Raw genomic sequence first — 26,390 nt, forward strand, 5'->3', positions numbered from 1 at the left:
TCCACAATCACCTGACCAACTGAGATGGTTTGGGATGAGTTGGACCGCAGAGTGAAGGAAAAGCAGCCAAGTGCTCAGCATATGTGGAAACTCCTTCAAGACTGTTGGAAAAGCATTCTCAGTGAAGCTGGTTGAGAGAATGCCAAGAGTGTGCAAAGCTGTCATCAAGTCAAAGTGTGGATACTTTGAAAAATCTCAAATATGAAATATATTTTGATTTGTTTAGGGCTCCAGAGTGGCGCAGCAGTGCATCTCAGTGTGAGAGGCGTCACCACAGACCCGGGTTCAATTCCAGGCTGTATCACAACAGGCCGTGATTGGGAGTCCCATAGGGCGGCACACAATTGGCCCAGTGTCGTCCAGGTTAGGGTTTGCCCGTCATTGTAAATAAGAATTTGTTCTTAACTGACTTGCCTAGTTAAAGGTTAAATAAAATAACAATACTTTTTTTTGGTTACTACACGATTCCATGTGTTATTTCATAGTTTGTGTTTTCACTATTATTCTACAATGTAGAAAAATGTAAAAAATAAAGAAAAACCCTTGACTGAGTAGATGTGTCCAAACTTTTGACTGGTAATGTACATACATTCTCCACTCCAGATTTTGTTTTAAACAGTGTCATGCAGTAAAAGCCAAATCAGATCAAATCAATAGCGAGAGCATTTAAAAAGTCTTAACACGCACGCCCTTTTAAAGTAGAAAGCACACTTAACGGCACGCTACGGTCACAGTATCACTTCGATGAAAATCAAAGAAAAATCGGCAGAAATCACCTTTCATTCTCAGCTTTAATCTCTGACCATCTGATTGGGAAACAGAACAGGGACGGACTGTACAAATCGTTGGTTATTATGGACAAACGACATGTTACAAGCATGAGGGAAAAGACTATAGGCCTACATTCAACCCCGCCAGGAACATTCCACAGTCCTTCCCTCGATCTCAGCATGCGCACCCACACACAAATCCAAGAGACGTAGAATGGAAGACATGCTCAAACATCAATACCAGCAGCATCCATTTAAAGGCCCGTATGTGGTCATACTCAGCCAAAGCCATGGAGTCTCCACAGACAGCCGCCAAGCTCGTTCCCTCACACTGTAGCAAAGCTCATCAGGATGGCCAACAACCCACATGCGTTGGTGACTTGGTTAAAAGGGGACATCTACGCCTAATTACTCCGATAGAGAAAATCTAAATAGAATCACAGGCACATCTTTACCAGTCAGTGTTTGTGTAAAAGAAAGCTCCTTTTACATCTACTTCCACAGATGTTTTTTCCATAAAAATATATCTTCAAACATACCCTCTTAAATAAAACTTCTTTTGATTTTTTGTTTTTTTAAATATCAGTTATGAAAGAAAAATAAAATACTCCTATTATAAGTATAAAGTGCTGTCCAGCAGTTCTCTCTCTCCTCTCTCTGTACTGTGTGGGTTGGCTCGCTGTTCTTCTAGAGAAATCTGAAACGATCTGTTATTATAATGCAATACTCAATCACCAGTCATGAGTTTGGAACCAAACAAAGGCAGACAATCCAACTAGAAATGAGAATCACAAGGCAAACCACTGTCAAAATGTAGACATCAGTGGAACCGTGACAACTTTAAAGAGCAATGGGTGACTGAAATAAAAGAAAGTCCCACAAGATCTCTGCGTCACTGTCTAACACACAAGTTTGACTGGCTGCTTGGCAAAGCCGTGCATTTCTTGCTTATTCTCTATCGCCAAGACTAACTACTACCGTCTCACCTCCCAGCCTTTCTCTGACTGACACGCATTCGCGCCCTCAAACACACACCAACAAACCACTGACCCTCATAATCATTGCAACATGGCACACAACATCCCTGCAACAGGCAAACATGATAAGGCAAAAAGAATCAAGAGTGTAATGTTACTTGTCATGGTTGCGAACCCAGCTGGATGTCTGGGACAATTGGATCCATGCAGTACAAGCTGTCAAATGGTCCTGCTGTTGTCACCATTGTGTGGATGCTTGGCTGTGCCAAGTATTCTCTTTGGAACACTCTGGGAAAGTGAAAGCACAAAGCAGGCTGTCAATTTTCTCATTCTGCTGGTGACACCCAGTAGTCAGAATGACAACCACAGACAGTAACACACTTCAGTAAGAGATCTGGAGAACGAGAACATGGGCGCTCCTGCTGGTACTCGCAATTCATACTTATAATAGAAAAAAAGGGAACCATTGTTAAAAACCACAATGTGTCAAACTGTTCATAATCATCCCCAGCCAGCACTGTTCTGATTTGTTAGAAAATTATAAAACAAAAAAAGAACAAGAGATTCTAATTGTTTAAAAGGTCTCCATGGCCAGGTGGATCAGTGGAACTCCACAAACTCCTCCAGAGTCTTAGGGATCTGGTTGCGGTATGTGATTTGGTGCTGGCGAACGGCCCGCGACGCCAGGCACTTGAGGCTCATCTTCATCTGGGTCTTGAGCAGGATCTCCGACACTCCCGTGGTGCTCTTGTCCAGTGGCGTCTTCTTTTGCTTGTTGGTCATGTCAGTGTGGGCGCCCGCTTCCACCAGGCTGATGATGATGGCGTGCAGCGTCAGGAAGTCGCTGATGGGCCGGTTGTACTGCACAATGATGTGCAGCGGACTGTTGCCCTCGTGGTCCACCGCGTTCACCTGCGCGCCGCAGTCCAGCAGCAGCTTGGTTACCTGCGCGTTGGGAAAGGTGCACACATCGTTGGTGTGGAAGTCGTCCACTGGAGTGCTGGAGCTGATGGCCAGGTGCAAGAGGGACGAGCCCTCCCGCGAGCGCGGGTCCAGCTGGATCAGGTTGTAGATCTGCTTGTTGATGCGGGCGCGCTCCTCCTCACCACACACTGTCTTGGTGCTGATGCACACCAGGTAAAGAAAGGTGAACACGTTGGACTCGTAGTTGTCCATGGCCGTGTGAAGCTCGGCCTCAGGCGCTGCTTCCACCCTGGCCATGCTCCTCTGGATCTCCAGCACGCTGCAGTGCAGCACCTGCTTCACTGGCTCCGCCCCCACCGGCTCCTTCAGGTGCACCATCTGCGAAAAGACCTGTGCGAAGCGCAGCAGGTCCTTGTGAGTGTTGCGGTTGCCCTTCTGGCGCAGGAGCAGCGCGTGCAGCCACAGCTTGATGCACTGGTCGAACTCCATGTTGTCGGCATACACGGCACCCCGGTAGATGATGGGGTGTGACACGTCAATGTTGTCCGAGCCCAGGATGCGCTCGCGCACCATCAGGCCCTCCATGTGCAGCGCATTGCGGTCCGCCCGGATGGCCTCCAGCTCCTGCGGGGTGCGGCACTCGCCCCTACCGCCGTAGGCCTCGATGGGTGGCAGCAGCTCCTTGGCGATGAGTGCGCCGAGATCGCGGTGGCGCTCCAGCATGGCCAGGTAGAGGTAGTGGTAGGTCTTGAGGATGTCATAGTTCTCCCGGTCGTTGGCGAACGAGGCACCCAGGAGCTCCAGAGCCTCGATGCGGCTGTGTGGGTCACACTCGGCGTGCAACAGCAGCAACTCCACCACGTCCGCCTTGCAGCTCTCTGCCGCCACTTTGAGCGGCGTCATGCCATGGCCGTTCACCACCATGGCTGCCTGGCAGCGCACCAGCTCCTTCACGATGTCCAGGTGGCCCGCCTCAGCAGCAAAGTGCAGGGCGGTGGCCCCACAGTGGGCCTTGGCATTGGGGTCAGCGCCATGCTCCAGCAGAAAGCCCACCACGTCCGTGTGGCCCTTGTAGGCGGCGATCATCAGGCAGGTGTTGTCATACTTGTTGGCGATGCCGATATTGGCCTGGTGTTCCACCAGGTATTTCACAATGTCCAGGCGCCCGTCAAAGCAGGCCGCTCTTAGGGGGGTGGAGTTGGTGACAGTGGTGTGGTTGACATTCGCCTGGTGGCACACCAACTGGCGGACCACCTCAAAGTGTCCTGCGCCAGCCGAACACCACAAGGCGGTGGCCCCATCAATGACATACCTGAAGGAGGGAGAAGAGATGGGTCAAATGATTTACCCAGCAAATAATTCCAGCAAATAATGCATTTGACATAAAAGACCAATACGGTGCTTAATTTCCCACCATTGCCAGCAGAAATAAAGTGCAATCACACACAATTGACTGACCAATGATTCAATTAATGAATACTAACCCGTCAAATCTGACTGTGCCAGTCTGTTCAGTATCCACCTTGTAGTGATCCAGCAGCAGCCTCACAACTTTGTCGTGTCCGTTTCGAGATGCAATGATGAGAGGAGTTGACCGTTGGCCAGCGAGGTGGGTCACGTAACTCAGTAAATATCGTGTCTCAGCCTCGGAGTGGTTGAGCAGCAGGGCGGCCAACGTCAGGACTCGGCCCTCAGCAGCCGCTTTGTATACGTACCCGGCAAGCGAGTCCATCCAAGCCCAGCACGTCGCCGGCACCTTCGCCTTCTTCGCAAGTGTCGCCCACTAGATGTACTACTCCAACGCAGCCCGCCTCCCATTAAAATACCGAAACAAGGTTATTCAGTGCTCACATGAAAAACTCAATTGAGCTTGGTTGATACAGTAATTCGTTTGACTGAAACCCATTATTTCAAAGCACAAAACAAGCTGCATCCAAACTAATTCGTATTGTTTGTTTGGGCTAACTTCTGGATTCAATTATCAACTTTGTTGTCCCCAATTTCGGTGGCACCGAGCTAGCTAGCTAATGCATCATCTGAAGATAGCTAGCTAGCAAGCTCACATTCAAAACCGTGCAAGTATCAGAACTTCGTGCTGTTAAATCTCGCTTCTCTTGAATTACAGTACTCCCCTTTAAACACGTTAAAGCAGGCAAGGTCAAAGAAGAATGCAGTCGGCTATATTAGCCAACAAATGTAAATGTTTTGAGAACAGAACAAGGCTATCAACGTCTCGTCAGCAACACTAAAAAAAAAGTACTTCCGGGTCACGGAATTTCGGAAATCTTCTAAATAAAAGTCCCCACGAAATAGAAGAAAAGTGAAAATAACCAGTATTTATTCATGATGAATGACAAATAATTGTCTAAACATTAACAGTGATTCATATTTGTTCATATTTAAGTGACATTTGTATTTCATTCGTTTTTTAAAACATGTTACAATGTCAAATACATTACTAATGCAAATCACAATATATTGGCTTATAAGGACAAGTGTAGTTTAAGAGCGATGCAAAGGTGGGGTGGGGAGAACTCAGTAGGGTCTGTAGAATATATAGCCTATATGGTGTCATTTAATGGGGCTCTGAATAATATGGAGTGTTGCTGGCCTTTTACTGTGGCAAAACCGCTTAAAATGGGGTGCCTAGGGCCTCATTTATAACCGTTGGGTAAATGTAACACTAAATAGATGTGTACACGATTTCTGAAAAGACTGCGCACCCACCAAAATGTTGAGATTTATAAACTTGGCACATGTTTCCCCTTATGAATTATAAATCAGATCTTCCGTAAAACTATGTGTGTGTGTTCAAACATTATACAGTGCCTTGCGAAAGTATTCGGCCCCCTTGAACTTTGCGACCTTTTGCCACATTTCAGGCTTCAAACATAAAGATATAAAACTGTATTTTTTTGTGAAGAATCAACAACAAGTGGGACACAATCATGAAGTGGAACGACATTTATTGGATATTTCAAACTTTTTTAACAAATCAAAAACTGAAAAATTGGGCGTGCAAAATTATTCAGCCCCTTTACTTTCAGTGTACTGTATAACTCCACCTGAAAAACGCCAATCATTCACCTTTTATGGTGACTATAACGCCCTTATTTGCTGTATACTTTGGAAGTACTGGAATTAGGCAAGACAGCATCTAAAGGAAATAACAATGCATTGTGAACTTGATCAAATGTCTTTGGAGGTGTTCTCAGAATGTTTTCTTTTGCAGTGACATTTGCTTTATCTGTCCATTTCTGAAATAGAAAAACAATTGCTATTGTTGTGGATATTTTGAATGCAATAGTCTTGCATTTACTTTTCCCCAAACCTAAATATGCTGAAATCTGAAACATTGTCTACTAATAAAAAGAAGAAAACTACAAATAGGCCAACTTAGAGTGGTAGCCTACACAATTCAATAGGCGCAACAGTCTGTTCACCTGTTAAATTCTACTGTATGTTAGAAAACCGTGCTTCCTGTCAGATACATAGAGCAAGAACTTTAAATTATAATAATCTATCTTAGGCCCAATTAAATGAGAGATGCACATGGGAATTTGTTTTGTATGGCTACTTCAGGAATATGAACTAAACTGTCTCAACATGGCTAGAAAAGGTGAAGAATTTATTCTGTTTATCACGACTCAGGATAAGACCCAGATGCAGACAGTTCGAATAACAGATGTTTATTATAAAACAGGGGACAGGCAAACGACAGGTCAAGGGCAGGCATAGGCCGGTAGTCCAGGGCAGAGTCCGTAAGGTACCGAGTGGCAGGCAGGCTAAGGGGAGGCAGAGGTCAGTAATCAGGGCAGTGGCAAAATGTACAAAAAAGTAGGCAGGCTCATGGTCAGGGCAGGCAGAATGATCAAAACAGGCATAACTAGAAAACACTAGTACAAAAACATGCTAGTAGACTTGACGAGACAAGACGAATTAGCAAAAGACAAACAGAGAACACAGGTATAAATGCACAGGGGATAATGGGCTACCGAGTGGTGCAAGAGGTGTCAGTATAGTACCTAGTTTGAATCCAGGCTGTGTCACATCAGGCCGTGATTGGGAGTTCCATAATGCGGCGCACAATTGGCCCAACGTTGTCTGTGTTTGGCCGGAGTAGGCCGTCACTGTAAATAAGAATTTGTTCTTAACTGACTTGCCTAGTTAAATAAACATTAAATAAAATGTAAATGGGGAAGATGGGCGACATCTGGAGGGGGCTGAAGACAAGCTCAAAGAAAGGGAAAACAGAACATGGTATGATGCAGTAATGGTTGTGATATATGTATTATGTTTAGAAATGAAATATTGTCTTCCCGAGAAATTAGACATTACAGTATTAGGTGTAGCCTACAAACGTCAATGGAAAAGGTGAACTGTCTGTTCTACCGTTAATCTGCGCTTTGGATCGGATTGGATAGAACAAAATACTTCTCATTAAATGAGAGATGGGACAAATGGTACCCTATACACACTTGTTGTAGGCCTATAGGCTATTCCGCAACACGAGTAGCCTATGAAACCATCACAGTCTGAAAAGATTAGGAATGTTTTATTTTAGAATGCAAAGATAAGAAGAAAAAAACTGTCAGTCATCACTAATGGAAAATGTTTGCATATTGTTGTTATTTAGTTAGGCTACATGTTTTCTTTGCTATGAATAATCGTGATATACTGTATATTCACCATTTGCACAAGGCTACTACTTTTGCATTCTTGCAATTCAATACTTCAACAACCAGAAACTGTGCATATGCATTGTCTAAAGTTTGCAGGAGGATAAGCCCATTCTCATTTGTAAATGGCAACTTGTATGTTTTGGGGCATATTTTGTGCATATGCAACATTTATAAATGAGTTCCCTGGACATTATATTGTACAATTAGAGCACTGTACAGGAAAAACAATTATTTGTGCCGATGTGGGGTAGGGAGTACTCAGTAGGATCTGGGTCATGGAATTAAAAAATAAATAAAAATAAAAGTCCCCCACATTATTAGAATATAAATAAATAAGTGTCTATAACCTGTATTTATTGTTAATATGAAAATGTATTGTCCAAACACTAATAATGATACAACAATTCATATGTTTTCAAATTTAGGGGCGGCAGGTAGTCCAGTGGTTAGAGCGTTGGATCAGTAACCGCAAGGTTGCTGGATCAAATCCCCGAGCTGACAAGATAAAAATGTGTTGTTCTGTCTCAGAACAAGACAGTCAACCCAATGTTACAAGGCTGTCATTGTAAATAATAATTTCTTCTAAACTGTCTTGCCTATTTAAATAAAGGAAAAATATTTAATCAACATAATGATCACAGTGTTCGACATAACAGAATGTTATAGCATGGTATAATGTTACTGTAAGACAAAAACACCAACAGATGTTTCTCTCATGTGGCCAAAATTCAACAGCGCACGTCACCAGGTAAAATACACAGAGGCTATGCTATAGTTTAACACAATCTTCTCGAAAAAAGAGTTCACTGTACATCATTCAAAACAACGCTGTAGGCTACTTCGAAGCAACACTGTATAACTCAAGAAGATCACCAGCTTCTATACCCAGAAAGCCATAAACCTAACCAATTTCTAAAAGGTATCTTCTTCAAATTTGATTTAAAACCTAATCCTAACCGTTTTACTAACCTTAAACACACTGCTAACCTTATTCCTGACCTACAATTAAATTGTGTAGCCAATCTTGACTTTGTGACTGTGAAATCTGACTTTGTGACTGTGGAATCTGATTTAGTGGATATAGACGCTAGCGGAAACCCCTTCTAACTGATTGTGACCAAATGGTTGACATGCAGATGTTGCACGGACTTTTCACCGGTAAAACTTCAAGAATTATTATTCACGATTGAATGCGGTAGTTTTTTTTGTCATACAGTAACGTTATACAATGCTATTATATTCGGTACTGTTATGTAGAATACTATCATTATGTGATCTTGCAGACATTGATTCAGCTTTCATCTAACTTTAATAAACGAGCACAATTTGCCCGAGTAGCATGTCTCTACGCATAGTAGAGAATATACACGTGCTGAACGTATTCACATGCGCAGGTGATATTTAGTACATAAAACTGAAGATCCCGGAAAAGTCAGATCCGCAGTGACAGACATTATTTTCTTAATGTTTTTTGTGTGTTTAAAATAAAATACCTATCACATTGCAAATGTAGTGATAACTGCATTTGAAACTTCACGCACTGTAAAACTTTTGGATGACTTATTAAATAATTGTATCGTAAGAGTAGGTATGCTTGTGCATTAATAAGCACACCAAAGCACGCCAAATACACCATTAACGATAAGTAATCAAATTAAGATGGCACTTCTAAAAGCCTATTTCACACCATAGCCTGCTGAATTTGATAAATTACTTTTTAAAATTAATTAATTAATTATGGATCCCAATTATCTGCTGCCAAGGAAGCAGCTACTCTTCATCGGGTCTAGCAAAATTAAGGCAGTTATACAATTTAAAAACATTACAATACATTCACAACACATTTCACAACACATTCACAACAGATTTCACAACACACCACGTGTGTGCCCTCAGGCCCCTACTCCACTACCACATATCTACAACACAAAATCCATGTGTACGTGTGTATAGTGTGTATGTTATCATGTGTGTATGCATGTGTCTGTGCCTGTGTTTGTGTTGCTTCACAGTTTCCGCTGTACCATAAGGTTTATTTATATCTGTTTTTTAAACATAATTTTACTGCTTGCATGAGTTACTTGATGTGGAATAGAGTTCCATGTAGTCATGGCTCTATGTAGTACTGTGTGCCTCCAATAGTCTGTTCTGGACTTGGGACTTGAAGCGACCTCTGGTGGCATGTCTTATGGGGTATGCATGGGTGTCAGAGCTGTGTGCCAGTAGTTCAAACAGACACCTTGGTACATTCAACATTTCACCTCTTACAAATACAAGTAGGGATGAAGTCAATCTCTCCTCCACTTTGAGCCAGGAGAGATTGACATATTCATTTTTATATCTCTGTGTACATCCAAAGTGTTACATCTGCACCTGCCACGCCCTCTACTGCTCATTCTGTCTCCCTAACCTGTCGCCCCTCCCCCAGTGCTCTCTTGCTGTGTGATTGTGTGGGTGGAGACAGGTGTGCTGGAGGTAGAGCAGATCCCCACCAGTTGCAACCTGTTCCATAATCAAGACCTCTACAAATACTCAGCCCTGCCACTTCCACTCTACCAGATTGTAACCTCTGCTCAGTCAGTCTGCGGTTTTAGACGTTTGTTCCTGCATAGATACTGTTTTCGTGTTGTGCCTGTTTTCCCTTGCCTGACGCTGTATTCTTATCTGCTACAGTTCCGGTCCCGTCTGGTTGACGATGTCAACCTCGGAGCTTGTAAAGCCTTTTTGGTACAATGTTCACTAGTATACGAGCAACAGCCCTTCGCTTACGCTAGCGAGCCGGCCAAGATTTCCTTCCTGATCGGCAGCCTCTGTGGAGCAGCGCTTTCCTGGGCCACGCGGTGTGGGAGAGACAGTCCCCCATCTGCTCCTCCTACTTCAGCTTCACAAAGGAGATGAGAGGAGAGTCTTTGACCACCGTGTCTGCGGTAAGGATGCCGCTAAGCGACTCCTGTCCGTCCGTCAAGGCTCCCATAGTGTCGCTGAGATGGCAATCGAGTTTCGCACCCTCGCCACTGAGAGCGGCTGGAATGAGGAGGCCCTTTAGGGAGCATTTCAGTAAGCTCTCACTGAGACCATCAAGGATGAGTTGGTGTCCAGGGATGAGCTAGATGGATTCGAGGAGCTCATCTCTCTCGCCATCTGCATCGACAGCTGTCTCCATGAGCGTTGGAGGGAGAGGGCAGGTAGGGTTGCATGCCCCATCACGACATCTGCTTCTTTGCTTGGTTCTCCTCTGACTGCCTCCCTTCCCAAGTCTCTCACCTGAGGAGAGGCAGCGGCGAATCATCACTAGGAGCTGCCTATACTGTGGCCAGGTTGGTCACTTTGTCTCCACTCGTTCCTTGCGGCCAGCAAAAGGTGGCTCGTTAGTTGTGGGGGATATACTGTAACCAAATCGCCAGCCCATCTTCCCTTGCTAGACGGCACCCTTGTGTGGCAGAGCCAGGCTTTTCCTCTGCCTGCGCTTATCGACTCGGGCACCGACGAGAGTTTCCTGGACCGAGGTGTCGTTATCCAGTTGGACCTGGACACTGTTCCACTCGATTCACCCCTTGATGCCAATGCTCTCAACGGACAGCTCCTCGCCCGTGTCTGAGAGAACTGTCCCTGTCATCCTGCGTCTCTCTGGGAATCACCAGGAAAGGATCAGTCTCCACATAATCAACTGCCCTCTCTTCCCTGGATCTTGGCCATCCTTGGATAAAGCTGCACAATCCACAAATTGACTGGACCACCAGAAAGGTAACCACTTGGAGTTCATTTTGTCACTCAAATTGCCTTTGTTCTGCACTTTCCCCTGCCTTGTCTGTGCCCCAGTCCTTTCCACAACCTCCGGACCTGTCATGAGTTCCTCTCTAGTATCACGATCTAGCTTCTGTGTTCAGCAAGCACCACGCCCTGTCGCTGCCGCCTCATCGGCCGTACAACTGCGCAATTGACCTCCAGCCTGGAGTTCCTCTCCCCTGTAGCCTGTTGTATAACCTCTCTCGCCCCGAGCAGGAGGCTATGGAGGTGTACATCCAGGATTCCCTGGCTGTAGGACAAACAGTATCAGGCCTTCTTCCTCTTCGGTAGGTGCTGGATTTGTCTTTGTAAAGAAAAAAGGATGGGATGCTGAGGTCGTGCATAGACTTCTGTGGGCTGAATAACATCACTGTGAAGAACAAGTATCCCTTGCCACTCATCAGCTCTGCTTTTGCCCCTCTCCATGGTGCCACGGTGTTCACCAAACTCGCCCTCCGGAATGTCTACCACCTTGTCCGCGAGTGGAAACCGGCGTTCAACACACCACTGAGTATTTGGTCATGCCTTTTGGCCTCGCTAACGCCCCTGCTGTTTTCCAGAACCTAGTCAGTGATGTACTGAGGGATGTGATTTGATGCTTTGTTTTTTTGTGTGGATGACATTTTGATTTTCTTTCTTAGGACTCTGAGGCTCACCAGCAACACGTTTTCTAACGGCTGTTGGAGAATAATATTTTTGTTAAAGCTGAAAAATGTGAATTCCATTCTTCCTGTCTTTCCTGGGTTATATTATTGCACAGGGATGGTTACGTATGGATCCCGCCAAGGTCAGGGCAGTCAGAGTAGCCTGCACCCTTAAACCTGAAGCAGCTTCAGCATTTCCTGGGGTTTGCACATTTTTATAGATGATTCATCCGCAACCCCAGCCGTCTGGCAGCACCTCTCACCGCCACCTCCACTCCGTTCCACTGGACCCCTGAGGCAGAGGCAGCTTTCCTGGAACTAAAATGCCGCTTCACTTCCGCTCCGATCCTCACCAAGCCAGACCCAGAACTCCAGTTCACCGTGGAGGTGGATGCCTCCGACACCGGGGTAGGTACTGTTCTGTCTCCACGTTCCCCCCTGTGATCAGAAGCTCCACCCATGTGCATTCCTTTCCCGTAAGCTCTCATCTGCAGAGAAATTATGACATTAGTAACTGGGAACCCCTGGCAGCGAAGCTAGCTCTTGAGGAATGGCGTCACTGGCTGGAGGGTTCTATTCTCCCCTTCGTCGTGTGGACGGACCACAAACCTGTCCTTCACTGGAAATGGTTTAAAAAAAGTTCTTAGCAAATAGCAATTTCTCAAGCAATACATTTTCTAGGACTGTCTGGGAGTGGTCTGAGTGGGGAGGGGACAACTGAATGCTAGCTGTTATTGGCAGAGGTTTGGCACTGTCTTTCTTATTGATGTAGCCCAGCGGTTAGCATGTTTGCTAGTTCAAATCCCCGAGCTGACAAAGAACCGTCTATCCATCTGCCCTTGAACAAGGCACCTTTATTGCTCCAGTGTTGCTATCAATAATGGCTGATCCATGACCCCACTCTCCGAGGGTGTCTCAGGAGTGGGATATGCAAACAAAAAAAAACATTTCCAGTTGTAAATGTGTGAAACAGAACAACTATGAGCACCCACAATTTGACCTTAATATCATGTTTGCACAATTTTGTGAGTATCTCGCTACATGTCCCATTCACAGCCTGGATTCCACTACTCCCCTTTATAGTATAATCAGTATAATAGAGATGATATAGATATTATAATAATGCAGAGATAAGAGGTTTAATAGAGAGAATTTTACTGATCATTCTTGTACATGAGGGCACCTTGGTTTGATGGGAGCCGGCTATATATGTGTACCGGGCCGGCCTAAATTGCATCCTATCTGCTCTACTCTGCCAAAATCAGAGATTATGCCCCTGATAAAAAGGGGATGGGGAAAACAGATTAACGGTTAATCTGCAGGCTACTGAACCATTTCATTTCAATATCCCTTTAGACTCACACAGACTCATAGAACTGAAACACGCAATTTCAAAATAGATTCACTCAGCCTGAACTGTGTGATAATATTTCAGAACTCTCTCCAAGACACGGGTTAGACTTTGAGGGCAATCACAGCCTGTGTCAACTAATGCTGAGGAGAGGAATATCGTGTAAACTATTGGAGTGTGTGGGACTCCCATCTCGTCAAAGGCTATTATGTTACAGATTGTCACCGAGCCTGTCAATCTCTATTGTTGCGCCACTTTGCAAGGAGAGTAGCGGTGAGCGAAAGAAGAGGTTTTGAGGTCGGCATTGTTATTCGGATTGTTGACTAGTCAATTATTCAACACAGATCTACAAATGGCTATTTCCTTTGTGAAATCTTATTTTATCAACTAGTTCTTTGACCAAGTTTAAAGGGACCGGTGGCTGCCAAGTCGGGTCTGAAAGAAGTGATATCGAGGAGAATCTTCATGGTTCTGTTGGAAGGGGGATGCACGCGTCAATGCGGAAACGGCAGAGCTATGCTATGCAGTCGTCAACTTTTCTCTCTAGGTTTGAAAAACAACTTTTTAATATAGCATTCGAAAAACGTAATTTAACTAGCCATACCTAACCAACTCATATCCATCCAATTGAACTGTCTGCCCTTTACTGGCCTTCCCTACCTTTCATATGCATGACCCCCTCACACCTTAAATGTTAATGTCAACATTACGATTAATAACAATTCCATAAGTAGACATATTAAAGCCTAATCATCACCATGTATCTGTAAATAATGCCATACAGTGCACTCTTAAAAAGTTAGAACCAAATAAGGTTCTTGAGAGCGATGCCATAATGGAACCATTTTAGGGTCTCTGAAGAACCATACATGTGATGGTTCGTTAAAGAATCAGACAAAAATCCCAAACCAGAAATGTTTTGGCCTTCCAGGACCAGATTTGAATAGCCCTGCTGTAGGGTTTTAAGCCTTATTTGCATATTTCCCAGGGTGCCTTTTGAGTGAATGTTAGTTACCAGTACCACCCATGACTGTTTGCTAGTGACAGAAATATGGTTGTTGCATTCATTCATTTTCAGTCCTGTGGCCTTCACCAAATGAGAGCCTAACTGAATATGTTGTTATTCATTTTATTCTTTAAGGGTCTGATTCTGATCAGCGATAAGCACACGTAAATTAAAAACAATTCTTTTTTTATGCACTTTTCTCTATGGGTATTCTGACCTTGAACCTAAGCATGAGGATAGCATGCTATTCACCCGCTATTCGTTTGGGGTGGAAATCAAATAAATTAATGTCGGGTGGAGGTTTGTCTACAGATTCACCATATTCTGACCTGGACTTAATTCACTAATAATTCCACCACCTTTAAGCGCAAGGAAACCATGAATAAGGTCTAGCGAATCTACCGGTTCCAAGTGGAAAAAGCATCTACTGTATTTTTTACGATAGAAATAACACAATTCTCCATGCACTGTAATTTAGAACTTGACTGTCTTAATGTATTAATGATAGGCTACCCCGACATTCTCTGTTTCCTACTTATATCACGTTAGATATTAGCCACTATCAGTATCAGCCATCAGTAGGCCTAATAACCACGCATATTCAACTGCCAATGTACTGTTAGTCTCCATCGGTTGGTATAGCCTACATTATCATTTAATATAATTACATTGTTTAGTTTACCTTCATTTGCTTCCTTTGTAAACGCTGTCACGGCCGCGTGGTTGTTGCTGAGGATCATTATTAACAGTTGATAATATTTTAAAAAGACAGGGAGGCTAATTAAATCGTTATGGAGCGGAGATCCAAGCCTTAAGTTTTAACCTGACGCATGGCGCAATATTTGACCGTGTCATCACGCAGTTCCATGGTTAGTGGAGGCAATGGAGGCCTACTTTTGTAACCTATTCGCCCTACAATAATTCTATGAAAACTAATCTTCCAACATTACCATGGGTTGAAGAACTGAATGTGGCAAATTTATGAATGAATAAAACCACCCTATCCATTCTTTCGTGCTTAAATGGTTCCCTAAACCTAAATAATCAAAAAAAAATATTTATTTTTATTTTTTTAAATCTACCAATTGGTGATGAAACAGAGACGAATATGCATACTTGGCTTTCTTTCATTGATGCCTAATATTCTGAACCCGTTCTCTCGATATATTCAAGTCTGTCGATGAAATTCAAACTTAAAGGTACACCGTATTTAAAGGGATGGCTTAAGATAAATGTACTGAAAACCCTACTGAATAAAATCTCCACGAGATAATCTGTTGGCCGGCAAGTGGGAGGGTTTTCTGTGGTTGAATTAAATGTATTCAGAGTGCGCAAGGTACCCGCACCTTCAGAGGGCATTACGCGACTGAATAAGGTAAGGTTGAATACCAAACACTGTGACGTGCAAAGGAAAGGCGTGTGTAAGAAAGCTGGAATCGGGTCCTAAGACAATAAAATGTATATTTCATATTTATTTTGAGGACATAGTTTTACCCTAATACAATGGCCTAAAACTCATAGTTTACAGGCCACATCGGGCCTGCAAGTTACGTTATGCTGGCTTGCAAAGTGATTGTAATTGTAATTCGTATTGGCATCCAGCCAGAGTGGGGATATCCAACATTTTTTTATTTTTATTCACCCACAACCTGCATTCAGAATGTTTGCCAGGTTGGAAAAACTAAGATATGAGACTACCTTAAACATCTAACTGGAACAACCATTTCAGGAACGGGTGCAATACGACCAAGTAGGAGATTGGAATAGTTTAGAAAAATGTATGAAACAAGATATTGAAACAAACAATTCTTAGAAACAACCTGCAATAGAGCATGCTGGAAAATATAGTTAATGATGGGTCTGGTTTTGTGTCAATAACCAGAGTTTAACCAAAACCACACCCATCATTATCATATTTCCCTGGGGTTATTTTACACTGAGTGTTAATTTAACTCCTGAATCAACACTAGAAATGTTACACTGAAAAATCAACACAAGTTGACACTGGCCAATTTTCTGGGTGATATGAAAGGGACACATCTGCAGGCTTCCATACATTTCAAGAACCTTTTAGAATTATGAAGAATCATAGATGCCATGTCAAGAACCCCACACTTCACAAATGTTGTTTTTGGGGGCAAGAGTTCTCCAAGGAACCTTAAGAGCTGAGGAATAACCATTTAAGAACCTTTCTTTTTGTATGTGTATTATCATACATTATCTAACCAAGGTATAGTTCCCCTATTGTGCATGCTGCAAGTAAGTGCTCAAATGTCCATTACCAGGCGTTTCCTTTCCTTCTGTGGGATTAACAGGGTCAGTCCCCATGAGTGAATGTGTCACATTAGTCTGAAATATAGCCCACAGAAAGGTGATACTATGGCCTGCCTAGTGCAGCTGCTGCCTCTCCTGTCTTAGCGCCACTCAGGAGTACTGACCTTATGAAACCAGTGTGCAGGAAGAGCTTGTTCTGTCGGGATTTGAAAGAGACAAATCGGATGAGATTAGAGTTGATTCTCCAGGCCGTGCCAGGATTGGGAAAGGGAAGAGGTCCTCTCTGCCACAGGATCAGGACAGGCACTCATTTGTCACCCCAACCACTGCTGATGCTCCACATAGTGTGCACAGAGGCTCCCATAATCCGACTTCCAACACACGCAGCTGGATGGAAGCTAAGGCCAAATGGGTTCTGCTAGGGAATGTGTGGAGCCAGCAGTGGATCTCTCTCTCAACTGCATGTGTCTTGTTTAATGACCAAATAAAGACAATACACTTGAGAGAGAGAGATGACAGCAGCGTTGTTGTTTTGTTCTTTTGTTGGCCTTGTTAATGTTGGGGCCAGGAGGAACAGCTGGGATTCAAAAATGCCAGAAGATGGTCTGATGTGTAAAGCCTAATATCTTACAGCAGAGAAAGCCTGTGCAGACCTACTACTTAAGACTGTAGAGTAGGCATGCCACCCAACCCTGTGTATATACTGTGTATCCACCCTCCCTCCCTCGGGACTCTCTGTCTTTGAACACACATCTCTCCTTTCCAACAACCTGACTCTGCCTGTTGAGGTTCCTACTCTTTCAACGCTGTTTCTGAACTATACATACTTTGTTTAACCAACAAAAACATATTTGAGACCTAATGCACCCTGCAGAGAGTAAAGCTGTGCACCTAGCTTCAGGGTCATTATTCATGTCAATGCAAGAGTTCAAATTTAAAGTCAGAGCACATAATCCTTTTAACTTTAATGAGCTTGTCCTCCTAACATACAACAGGCATGGGTCCATATGGATCTTATTTTGTCATCCTTATACACAATAGGCATGGGTCCAAAGACATGGACTCATCTCTGCTGAAGCCCAAATTCCACCTGGACCTGTGGGTCAGTTTCACCATCCAGAACTGGCTGCTGGACTTCGGGAGGCCCATTGTCATGGTGAGTGAAATAAAAATAAAAAGTATTATTGACTTGAATGGCAATGTCCGGTCTAGTAATTCTATTTATATGACTACAACTCAATTGGTTGTCGGAGGTTGTGCAGTAGCACTTTCATAATATGGCCTATTCCATCTTAAACGTCCAGACTGGTTCTAAAACAGTATCTGGTCACAATGAGTGGTTTATGGTAACTTTGACACACAAATAAAATAACTACAGGTACCTAGTATCAAATGTCAAGTAATGTTCAAATGTTCAACAACACCCCAGAAACCACAGTAATTATTAGGTCATTGTAACAATTACCATACTACCATGTCATTTCTGAGTATATTCAATGCTTAATACATGTCCCTATGGTGTATTGTTTTCCCCTCCTCTAACTGATAAACTGTATCTCTTCAGATCATCCTCCCTCTAGAGTGGTTCCCCCTGAACAGACCCAGTGCTGGGGACTACTTCCACATGGCTTACAACATCATCACACCCTTCCTGCTTCTCAAGGTAACCAATCATGGCACACAGAGACAGGGTGGTGTTCATTAGACACACCATAGCGATACGTTTCAAAACTGATACGAAAACAAGTGTTTCTTGTTGGACAAGTCCGGGTAGTACATTCCTGTTCTAGTTAGTTTTCTTCCTCTTGGTGCCTAATGAACACAAGGCACGACAACACAGTTGAATGCTACATGATGAGGGCCCGCTGCTGTCCCTCCAACATTGGCTTCTCTGCAGGCACTCTGGCAGTTTATAAGGGACACTTTGAAGGCATTGACATTAACTTGCTAAAGCAGATGCCAGCTCCACTCAGCCAGGCCAGTAACGGGAAGGTCAGACGGTCATTTACTCGTTTAATGGAACACCACGCTCTCTGTAGCCAATGTGAGTAAGACTTTTAAACAGGTCAACATTCACAAGGCCGCAGGGCCAGACGGATTACCAGGATGTGCACTCAGCGCATGCGCTGACCAACTGGTAAGGTAAGTGTCTTCACTGACATTTTCAAACTCTCCCTGACTGAGTCTGTAATAGCTACATGTTTCAAGCACCATATTCCCTGTGCCCAAGAACGCCAAGGTAATTTTCCTAAATGACTACCGACCCGTAGCACTCATGTCTGAGACATGAAGTGCTTTGAAAGGCTGGTCATGGCTCACATCAACACCCTCATCTGAGAAACCCTAGACCCACCCAAAGTTGCATACCACCCCAACAGATCCACACATGACACAATCTCTATTGCACTCCACATGGCCCTTTCCCACCTAATCAAAAGGAACACCTACGTGAGAATGCTGTTCATTGACTACAGTTCAGCATTCAACACCATAGTGCCCTCAAAGCTCATCACTATGCTAAGCACTCTGGGACTAAACACCTCCCTCTACAACTGGATCCTGGACTTCCTGACGGGCCACCCCCAGGTGGTAAGGGTAGGCAACAACACATCTGCCACGCTGATCCTCAACAAGGGGGCACCTCAGAGGGATGCATGCTCAGTCCTGCACTCCCTGTTTACCCATGACTGCGTGGCCAAGAACGACTCCAACACCATCATTAAGTTAGCCGACGACACAACAGTGGTAGGCCTGATCGCCGACAACGATGAGACAGCCTATAGGGAGGAGGTCAGAAACCTGGCAGTGTAGTGCCAGATCAACAACCTCTCCCTCAGCGTGATCAAGACAAAGGAGCTGATTCGTGGATTACAGGAAAAGAAGGGCCGAGCACATCCCCATTCACGTCAACGGGGCTGTAGTGGACCGGGTCAAGAGCTGGTGTTCACATTACCAACAAACTATTATGGTCCAAACACACTAAGACAGTCCTGAAGAAGGCAAGACAACACCTATTCCCCCTCAGGAGGGCAAGACAACTATTCCCCTTCAGAAGATTTGGCATGGGTCCTCAGATCCTCAAAAAGTTATTCAGCTGCACAATCGATAGCATCAACACCTGGTATGGTAACCGCTCGGCATCCGACCGCAAGGCGCTACAAAGGGTAGTGCGAACGGCCCAGTTCATCACTGGGGCCAAGCTTCCTGCCATCCAGGATCTCTATACCTGGCGGTGTCAGAGGAAGGACCTAAAAATTGTCAGACTCCAGCCACCCCAGTCATAGACTGTTCTCTCTACTACCACACGGCAAGCGGTACTGGAGTGACAAGTCTGGGACCAAAAAGCACCTGAATAGCTTCAACCCTCAAGCCATAAAACTGCTGAACACTTAATCAAATGGCTACTCTGACTATTTTTATTGACCCCCTTTTTTGTAACGCTGCTGCTACTCGCTGTTTATTATCTATGCATAGTCACTTTACCCGTACCTACATATGACCTCAGTTACCTCGACTAACCCGTACTCCCGCACATTGACTTGGTACCGGTACCGCCTGTATATAGCCTCGTTATTGTTATTTTACTGTGTTACTTTTTTTGTTGCTTTAGTTTATATAGCAAATATTTTCTTACTCTGTATTGATGGTTAAGGGCTTGTAAGTAAGGATTTCACTGTAAGGTCTATCTAGACCTGTTGTATTCAGCGCATGAGACAAATACAATTTGATTTGTCCTGTCTCAGATAAAACCCATTCACACGTTGGACTGAGGAAGCTGAAAGATCATCGCTGTCAAGTTGAACAGAGAACATAACCTTTATGTCCCTGCTGGCCTGCCATCTCCCACTAACCCCCCTGTTGAAATTGTCTCCAGAAGGAATTTCACTGCCCAATTATCTCCCATTCCTCTCTAGCTGATCGAGCGTAGCCCCAAGACCCTGCCCCACGCCGCTGTGTACCTGTGCATCATCACCTTTGTGATGGGCGCCAGCATCCACCTGGTGGGTGACTCCATTAACCATCGCCTCCTGTTGAGTGGTTACCAGCTCCACTTGTCTGTCAGAGAGAACCCCATCATCAAGAACCTCCAGCCTGCCTCTCTGGTACTCCACCATGACCCCCTCTATACCTCTCTCATATTCAGGAGCACTTGTCTTGACCAGCGCGCAAGCGGGTTTTAATTACACCTTTACAACCAGTTTAAGGCTTATGTGGAATTATGTAATTTCAATCAGTTTTTCCAGGATGTTATTACAAGGTTGTAACAAAGTCATTTCATCCAGTTCAGCCGTAAACCGCTGGGTGGAGAAAATGAGTGTCCTCCCCACCCTTACCCCACACAATAACAAACCAATATCTGCCTACTACATTGTGCATAGTCAATAACACTGTGAAAGCTGAATGTAAAAGCTGTGAAAGTCAAGGACTGCCATACTCTGCTGAAAACTGTGTGTAACTGCTATACTTATACTGTGTAACTTTTTACATTGTTTTTGCTTATTGGATAGGCTTCTTTTTGTATAAAGACCAAACATGAAATTGTAGTACTCATTAGCATGATTTGATTGGATTCTATTTTGGTAATAGCAGAAATGCTATACCTTTACTGTCCTCTTCTTCCCACAGATAGATTCCTTTGAGCTACTTTACTATTATGATGAAAAGCTTGGCCATTCTATGTGGTAAGGAGCATGTTTGCTCGAAACTACACTACCATTCAAAAGTTTGGGGTCACTTAGATATGTCCTTGTTTTTGAAAGAAGAGCACATTCATTGCCCATTAAAATAACATCAAATTGATCAAAAATACAGTGTAGACATTGTTAATGTTGTAAATGGCTATTGTAGCTTGAAACTTTTTATGGAATATCTTCATAGGCGTACAGAGGCCCATTATCAGCAACCATCACTCCGGTGTTCCAATGGCACGGTGTGTTAGCTAATCCAAGTTGATCATTTTAAAAAGCTAATTGATCATTAGAAAACCCTTTTGTAATTATGTTAGCACAGCTGAAAACTGTTGTTCTGATTAAAGAAGCAATAAAACTGGCCTTCTTTAGACTAGTTGAGTATCTGGAGCATCAGCTTTTGTGGGTTCGATTACAGGCTCAAAATGGCCAGAAACAAAACTTTCTTCTGAAACTCATCAGTCTATTCTTGTTCTATTCCAAGCGAGGAATTGCCAAGAAATGGAAGATCTTGTACAACGCTGTGTACTACTCCCTTTACAGAACAGCGCAAACTGGCTCTAATAGAAAAAGGAGTGAGAGGCCCCGGTGCACAACTGAGCAAGAGGACAAGTACATTAGAGTGTCGAGTTTAAGAAACAGACACCTCACAAGTCCTCAACTGGCAGCTTCATTAAATAGTACCCGCAAAACACCAGTCTCAACATCAACAGTGAAGAGGTGACTCTGGGATGCTGGCCTTATTCCTTAAGAAATCAGCCGTTTCCAGCTACAATAGTCATTTACAACCTTAACCATGTCTACACTGTATTTCTGATCAATTTGATTATATTTTAATGGACAAAAAAATTGATTTTCTTTCAAAAACAAGGACATTTCTAAGTGACCCCAAACTTTTGAACAGTAGTGTATCTTTACTTTACTGTACTGAATGACTGAATCAGATGAAAAAGGTCATTTCACCTTGCCCATAGCTATACATGAATTTATACCATTCAAACTGTGAATGTCATATGAGATTACATCTACGTGAAGACTGTCATAGATACATTGACATGATGTGCAGTGTTTGCAGCTTACCAGCATTTTAATCACTTTCAATTATTTAATCTTCCCTGGGAAAAACACAATTGAACATGATTGAAAATGTGCCTTTTTTCTTCTCTTCCACAGGTATGTTCCCTTCTTCCTCATCCTCTTCCTCTACTTCACTGGTTGCTTCACACACATCAAGGAGGAGAAGAGGATGCCGCTCGCTGCTTGGTTTCTTCTCGCTCCCAGCGCCGTCTACTATTGGTCAGCCTCTTTAGTGACACATCATACTATCACAGCCTGTAATGCTACAATGTTTGTTTTGTTTCTGTCCGAATCCACTGTGATTGAACGCAATGACTTAGCCCTGGGCAAAGGGCAGGACACGTCAGTGTATTGTGTGTGTTTGTAAGGGAGGGAGGGAGGGAGGGAGGGAGGGAGCGAAGGATGCACCGTACGTTCTGATTCCAATGGGCTCTTGTCCATTATTCACCACAGCAAAACTGACTTCCTGAGACTTGCCCTCTATCTGTAGAGTTCTTTATGGGCTGCGTTCACAAGGTCACACAGGTGGTGCAGAGTTACAGTATTTCCCTTCAGAGGTCTCCTTGATGCTACTAAAATGTAACATGATGGAAGAGTTATCAGGTCAAATAAAAGGCACCAAATGTTTTTCGGCAACATTTTGAATGGCTTTTATCCTTTATGTCAACTGTATGGGATGGTTCCGCAGTCAAGGTCACAGATTACGCCAAGTCCTCGACTAAAAAGCAAGCTCAGTGGAGAATCTCTATTGAAAGTACTTTTTAGTGCTAGGCTTAATATGTGTTGAGGAAACCTCCCCTATGTGCGAATATGAAATGTAGGAGTTGACAGGAAAGGATTTCATCCATTGTTTCCAAAGTAGTTTGATACTGTGGGTCCATTTCAATGAACGAGGCAAAGAGAGAGTATGGCCCAATCCCAAATCGACCTGTAGACTTGTGGAGATCTGAGAGGATTTGACTGGTGTAAGGATAATAATAATAGATCCACCGTGCACTCTGATAGGATAGGTGGAAATGTCCCCATGCTTACATCAATTAAATACTCTCAGATCTCTACAAGTGCATTGATCTTAGGGTATCAGTGCCAATTGAGACAGATACCAAAAAGGCAGCAGCATAAGACCTCCACCTCCATCCAGGTACCTTGACTGTGTCATGTTCAAGGTGCCAAGCGGAAGAAAACTGTGTAACAGGGAGGGGACTTAAGTAACCCAATTTTTGTCGTCCATCACATGCGCTAAATTGAACACAGCTCTACTCTGTACAGGTACCTGATCACAGAGGGCCAGATCTTCATCCTCTTCATCTTCACCTTCTTCGCCATGACTGCCACAGTGATGCACCAGAAACGTAAAGGCTTTGTCCCTGATAGCAATGGGCTCTTCTTGCTCTACAGGTATAATAATAATACTGTTTCCGATATTGTTTGTTCCTTGTTTTTCTTTAAGAATATTTGGGGCGATTTCCCGGACACAGATTAAGCCTAGTCCTAGGCTAAAAACCATGGACTAGGATTAATCCGTGTATGAGAAACCACCCCTTTATTTAAAGGGAATTGACCTGAGCAAAATGCATTTTAAAATAAACTTGACTTGACAGTTTCTCCATCGCCCTGGGTCTGGTCAGCATCTGGGTGGCTTGTCTCTGGAGCGACCAGGTCCTCCGCAAGAAATACCGCGGGGTCATCTACATACCGGAGCCTTGGGCCTTCTACACTCTGCACATCAGAGACAAGGGGGCATCAGCTTGAGCAAGACGAATTGCAGAATCGGTAATCTTGATCACATAATGAGTAGCTACTTTGGATGCAGGTGCACAGCAGAGACAATCAGCGTGTTGGATGGAATCAATTTGAGCAAGCGAGGCACAGAATCACTTATCTTGATCACCCATAATATGAGTAGCTATCTGGGATGCGAGGTGATTTGTAGATTTTTCCCATTCCGACTGCAATGCAGTCGATCTCCAAAACGCACAATCACTAGCTGCTCAAATTACTCACTCTAGTCATGTGTGCTGGGAGGAAAAGAAAGAGGGATAGAGCACGAGTTTACCTACTATGCAACAAAAATACAAAAGTAAGAGATGTTGAGGGGTACTGTACTCTTGGGACTGTGTCAAGAACTTGAATTATCTCCGAAGTGAAGTAACTTTTTTTTTTTATTAAGGTTTAAGTTACCTAAGATAAATTAACTTGATTGCGTATACAGATATGAAATTCCTCCATTGCTTATTTTTACAGAGAAGTGATGTGGTGTAATCAATGCAAGCCCTGTTGATTGTGTCATATGTCTCAGAACAGTAGAGCTCAGAACAGTGGAGCTGAGCCAGCACCATCTGGCAACACTGAATGGAGACTGGAGAAACTGAATGTATGATTCTCCTGGGATTCCTGCAGAGATGCTTTTCGATCACACACACTCACCAGGGTTGGGGTCAATTCCATTTTGGGGTCAATGCCATTTCCAGTCAATTCAGGAAGTACACTGATTTTCCTTGTTGAAAAGCTACGGAATAGAATTGACCCAAACTCTGTCACTCACTCTATACCCTTTATCAGGGTTGAAAAGATCATTATAGTTTTATCAATGTTCAGAAGCAGATTTGATGTAGTTCCTTGGATGATATGAAGTCATCTTAGCTTTTATTATGATGTGCACCACCAACACTGTGAGGACATTTTAGCTGACAATGTTTTATTATGGCTTGACTCATTTAAAATATTTTTTCAATGTTTACCTTTATCTTTTCCACCTTGTTTCATACTGTGTTTTTGTAGAATGTAAAGGTACACTCAGCTAAATGACAGCACCAGAGATGAGCGAGATGCAACACTTTGCTCTCACACAGTCACACACAGTATCTGCGCATGTGTTCAGATTCAGTTCACACTGTTCACAGTGTGGTAACCTGGGCACCAAAACAGCCAAAGTTGAGCCTCATCGCTTTTAGTTGTTTGCAGAAATTGACCCACTATGCTGTTTAATTTCTGCATCTACATCATATCGCTGAGTCTACCTTTAAGAGAGGAAAATATTGCCTAATTATTTTCCTATATTCCAATGTATATATTCTATACTGTCCTTGTCCAAACTATTGTTGTAGCCTATATAAAGCCATAAATAATGAATTATGTTTTGTTTGTGTTGTATGCTCACTCACACAAGTACAGATTGTAAGGTCTGAAATGTGGCAAACTCAAACTGTTAGACATAGCTGTTATTATAACCTGGGTGGTTTGAGCCCTGAATGCTGATTGGCTGACAGCTGTGGTATATCAGAACGTATACCACGGGTATGACAAAACATTTATTGGTAACCAGTTTATAATAGCAACAAGGCAACTCTGGGGTTTGTGGTATATGGCCAACATACCACGGCTAAGGGCTGTATCCAGGCACTCTGCGTTGCGTTGTGCTTAAGAACAGCCCTTAGCTGCAGTATATTGACCATATACCACACCCCCTCTGGCCTTATTGGTTAATTATAGCCCAATGGCCGCAAGATGGCGGTACTGTATTATTCCTTTTACGTTGTTTGTCATCTTATCACCGAATTGAATGTGCACAGCCGGCAAGACACTCATTTCCCCCATGGACCGGCTCGTAAATAAAGCATCCACCATTCAGGCTACAATGGCATCAGTATCCTCCTTAAATCAATTTAATGGCTTGTCTATGGAAAGAACCAGAAAATATGTATACTGTCTTAATAAAACACAATTTTCCACCACTATGATAGAGTGGCTAATGCTACACAGGGATGTTGCTTACCACATTCAGCCAATGGTGTTGCATCAGTCTGTTTTCACCCCTGGTCTGTTTAAAAAATAAAGGTGGTGCTTACTAGTCAGAAGTTGGATCAAAGATAACCTTGAAAGTTCCATATAAATGTTTTTTTATCTACAATTATTTTAAATTAGAAATTGAACATAGCAGTTTTTTGGAGGAGAGTGACTGCTATTTCATCTTTCGTGATTTTAACATCTTTGTCCGTATTTGAAAAGACAATCAAGTCCTCCTTCAGAACACATTCAGCAAACTGGGAGAAAAAAATTGATGGGCATTTCAGGTTTCCCCAACAAAATTGTTACACTTAAGATTCAAATTCGCAAGTATACAACGACACAGCTAAAATATAATTTGACAGTTACAGTATGTTTTGCCTTTTAGTCAGTATACTTTCAGTAGGTTAATTGTACATTACTTA

At 43.4% G+C, this 26,390-nt stretch overlaps 2 protein-coding genes across 4 annotated transcripts; one reads left to right on the plus strand and one right to left on the minus strand.

Annotated features, from left to right (window-relative positions):
* Window positions 1-444: 444 nt before the first annotated feature.
* On the minus strand, window positions 445-4,901 carry LOC139368664 (fem-1 homolog b). The gene is made up of 2 exons (XM_071107835.1): window positions 4,156-4,901; window positions 445-3,983 (listed from the first exon to the last, which is right to left on the minus strand). Exons 1-2 carry the CDS (start codon window positions 4,401-4,403, stop codon window positions 2,348-2,350), a joined length of 1,884 nt encoding a protein of 627 aa, XP_070963936.1. The 5' UTR covers window positions 4,404-4,901; the 3' UTR covers window positions 445-2,347.
* On the plus strand, window positions 4,483-24,596 carry LOC139368671 (CLN6 transmembrane ER protein b). 3 transcript variants are annotated; one of them, XM_071107849.1, is made up of 9 exons: window positions 13,548-13,681; window positions 17,456-17,570; window positions 17,979-18,077; window positions 20,329-20,517; window positions 21,041-21,096; window positions 22,276-22,398; window positions 23,449-23,577; window positions 23,781-23,952; window positions 24,484-24,596. In XM_071107849.1, exons 1-8 carry the CDS (start codon window positions 13,620-13,622, stop codon window positions 23,929-23,931), a joined length of 924 nt encoding a protein of 307 aa, XP_070963950.1. In that variant the 5' UTR covers window positions 13,548-13,619; the 3' UTR covers window positions 23,932-23,952; window positions 24,484-24,596. The 3 variants fall into 3 exon arrangements, with proteins under 3 accessions (XP_070963961.1, XP_070963968.1, XP_070963950.1); XM_071107860.1 differs by lacking the exons at window positions 13,548-13,681; window positions 24,484-24,596 and adding an exon at window positions 4,483-4,506 and having other exon boundaries at window positions 23,781-24,081; XM_071107867.1 differs by lacking the exon at window positions 24,484-24,596 and having other exon boundaries at window positions 13,517-13,681; window positions 23,781-24,081.
* The last annotated feature ends 1,794 nt before the right edge of the window (window positions 24,597-26,390 follow it).

Source organism: Oncorhynchus clarkii, chromosome 2, assembly GCF_045791955.1.
Source record: "Oncorhynchus clarkii lewisi isolate Uvic-CL-2024 chromosome 2, UVic_Ocla_1.0, whole genome shotgun sequence".
NCBI classification, from domain to species: Eukaryota; Metazoa; Chordata; class Actinopteri; order Salmoniformes; family Salmonidae; genus Oncorhynchus; species Oncorhynchus clarkii.

Bases quoted from the DNA above. Each gene is read 5' to 3' on its own strand.
- LOC139368664 (XM_071107835.1), bottom strand. From the start codon at position 4,403: ATGGACTCGCTTGCCGGGTACGTATACAAAGCGGCTGCTGAGGGCCGA. The intron at 3,984-4,155 runs GTTAGTATTCAT...TCCCTCCTTCAG, and splicing joins GGCACAGTCAGATTTGACGG to GTATGTCATTGATGGGGCCA.
- LOC139368671 (XM_071107867.1), top strand. From the start codon at position 13,620: ATGCACGCGTCAATGCGGAAACGGCAGAGCTATGCTATGCAGTCGTCA. The intron at 18,078-20,328 runs GTAACCAATCAT...ATTCCTCTCTAG, and splicing joins CACCCTTCCTGCTTCTCAAG to CTGATCGAGCGTAGCCCCAA. The intron at 22,399-23,448 runs GTCAGCCTCTTT...TACTCTGTACAG, and splicing joins CCCAGCGCCGTCTACTATTG to GTACCTGATCACAGAGGGCC.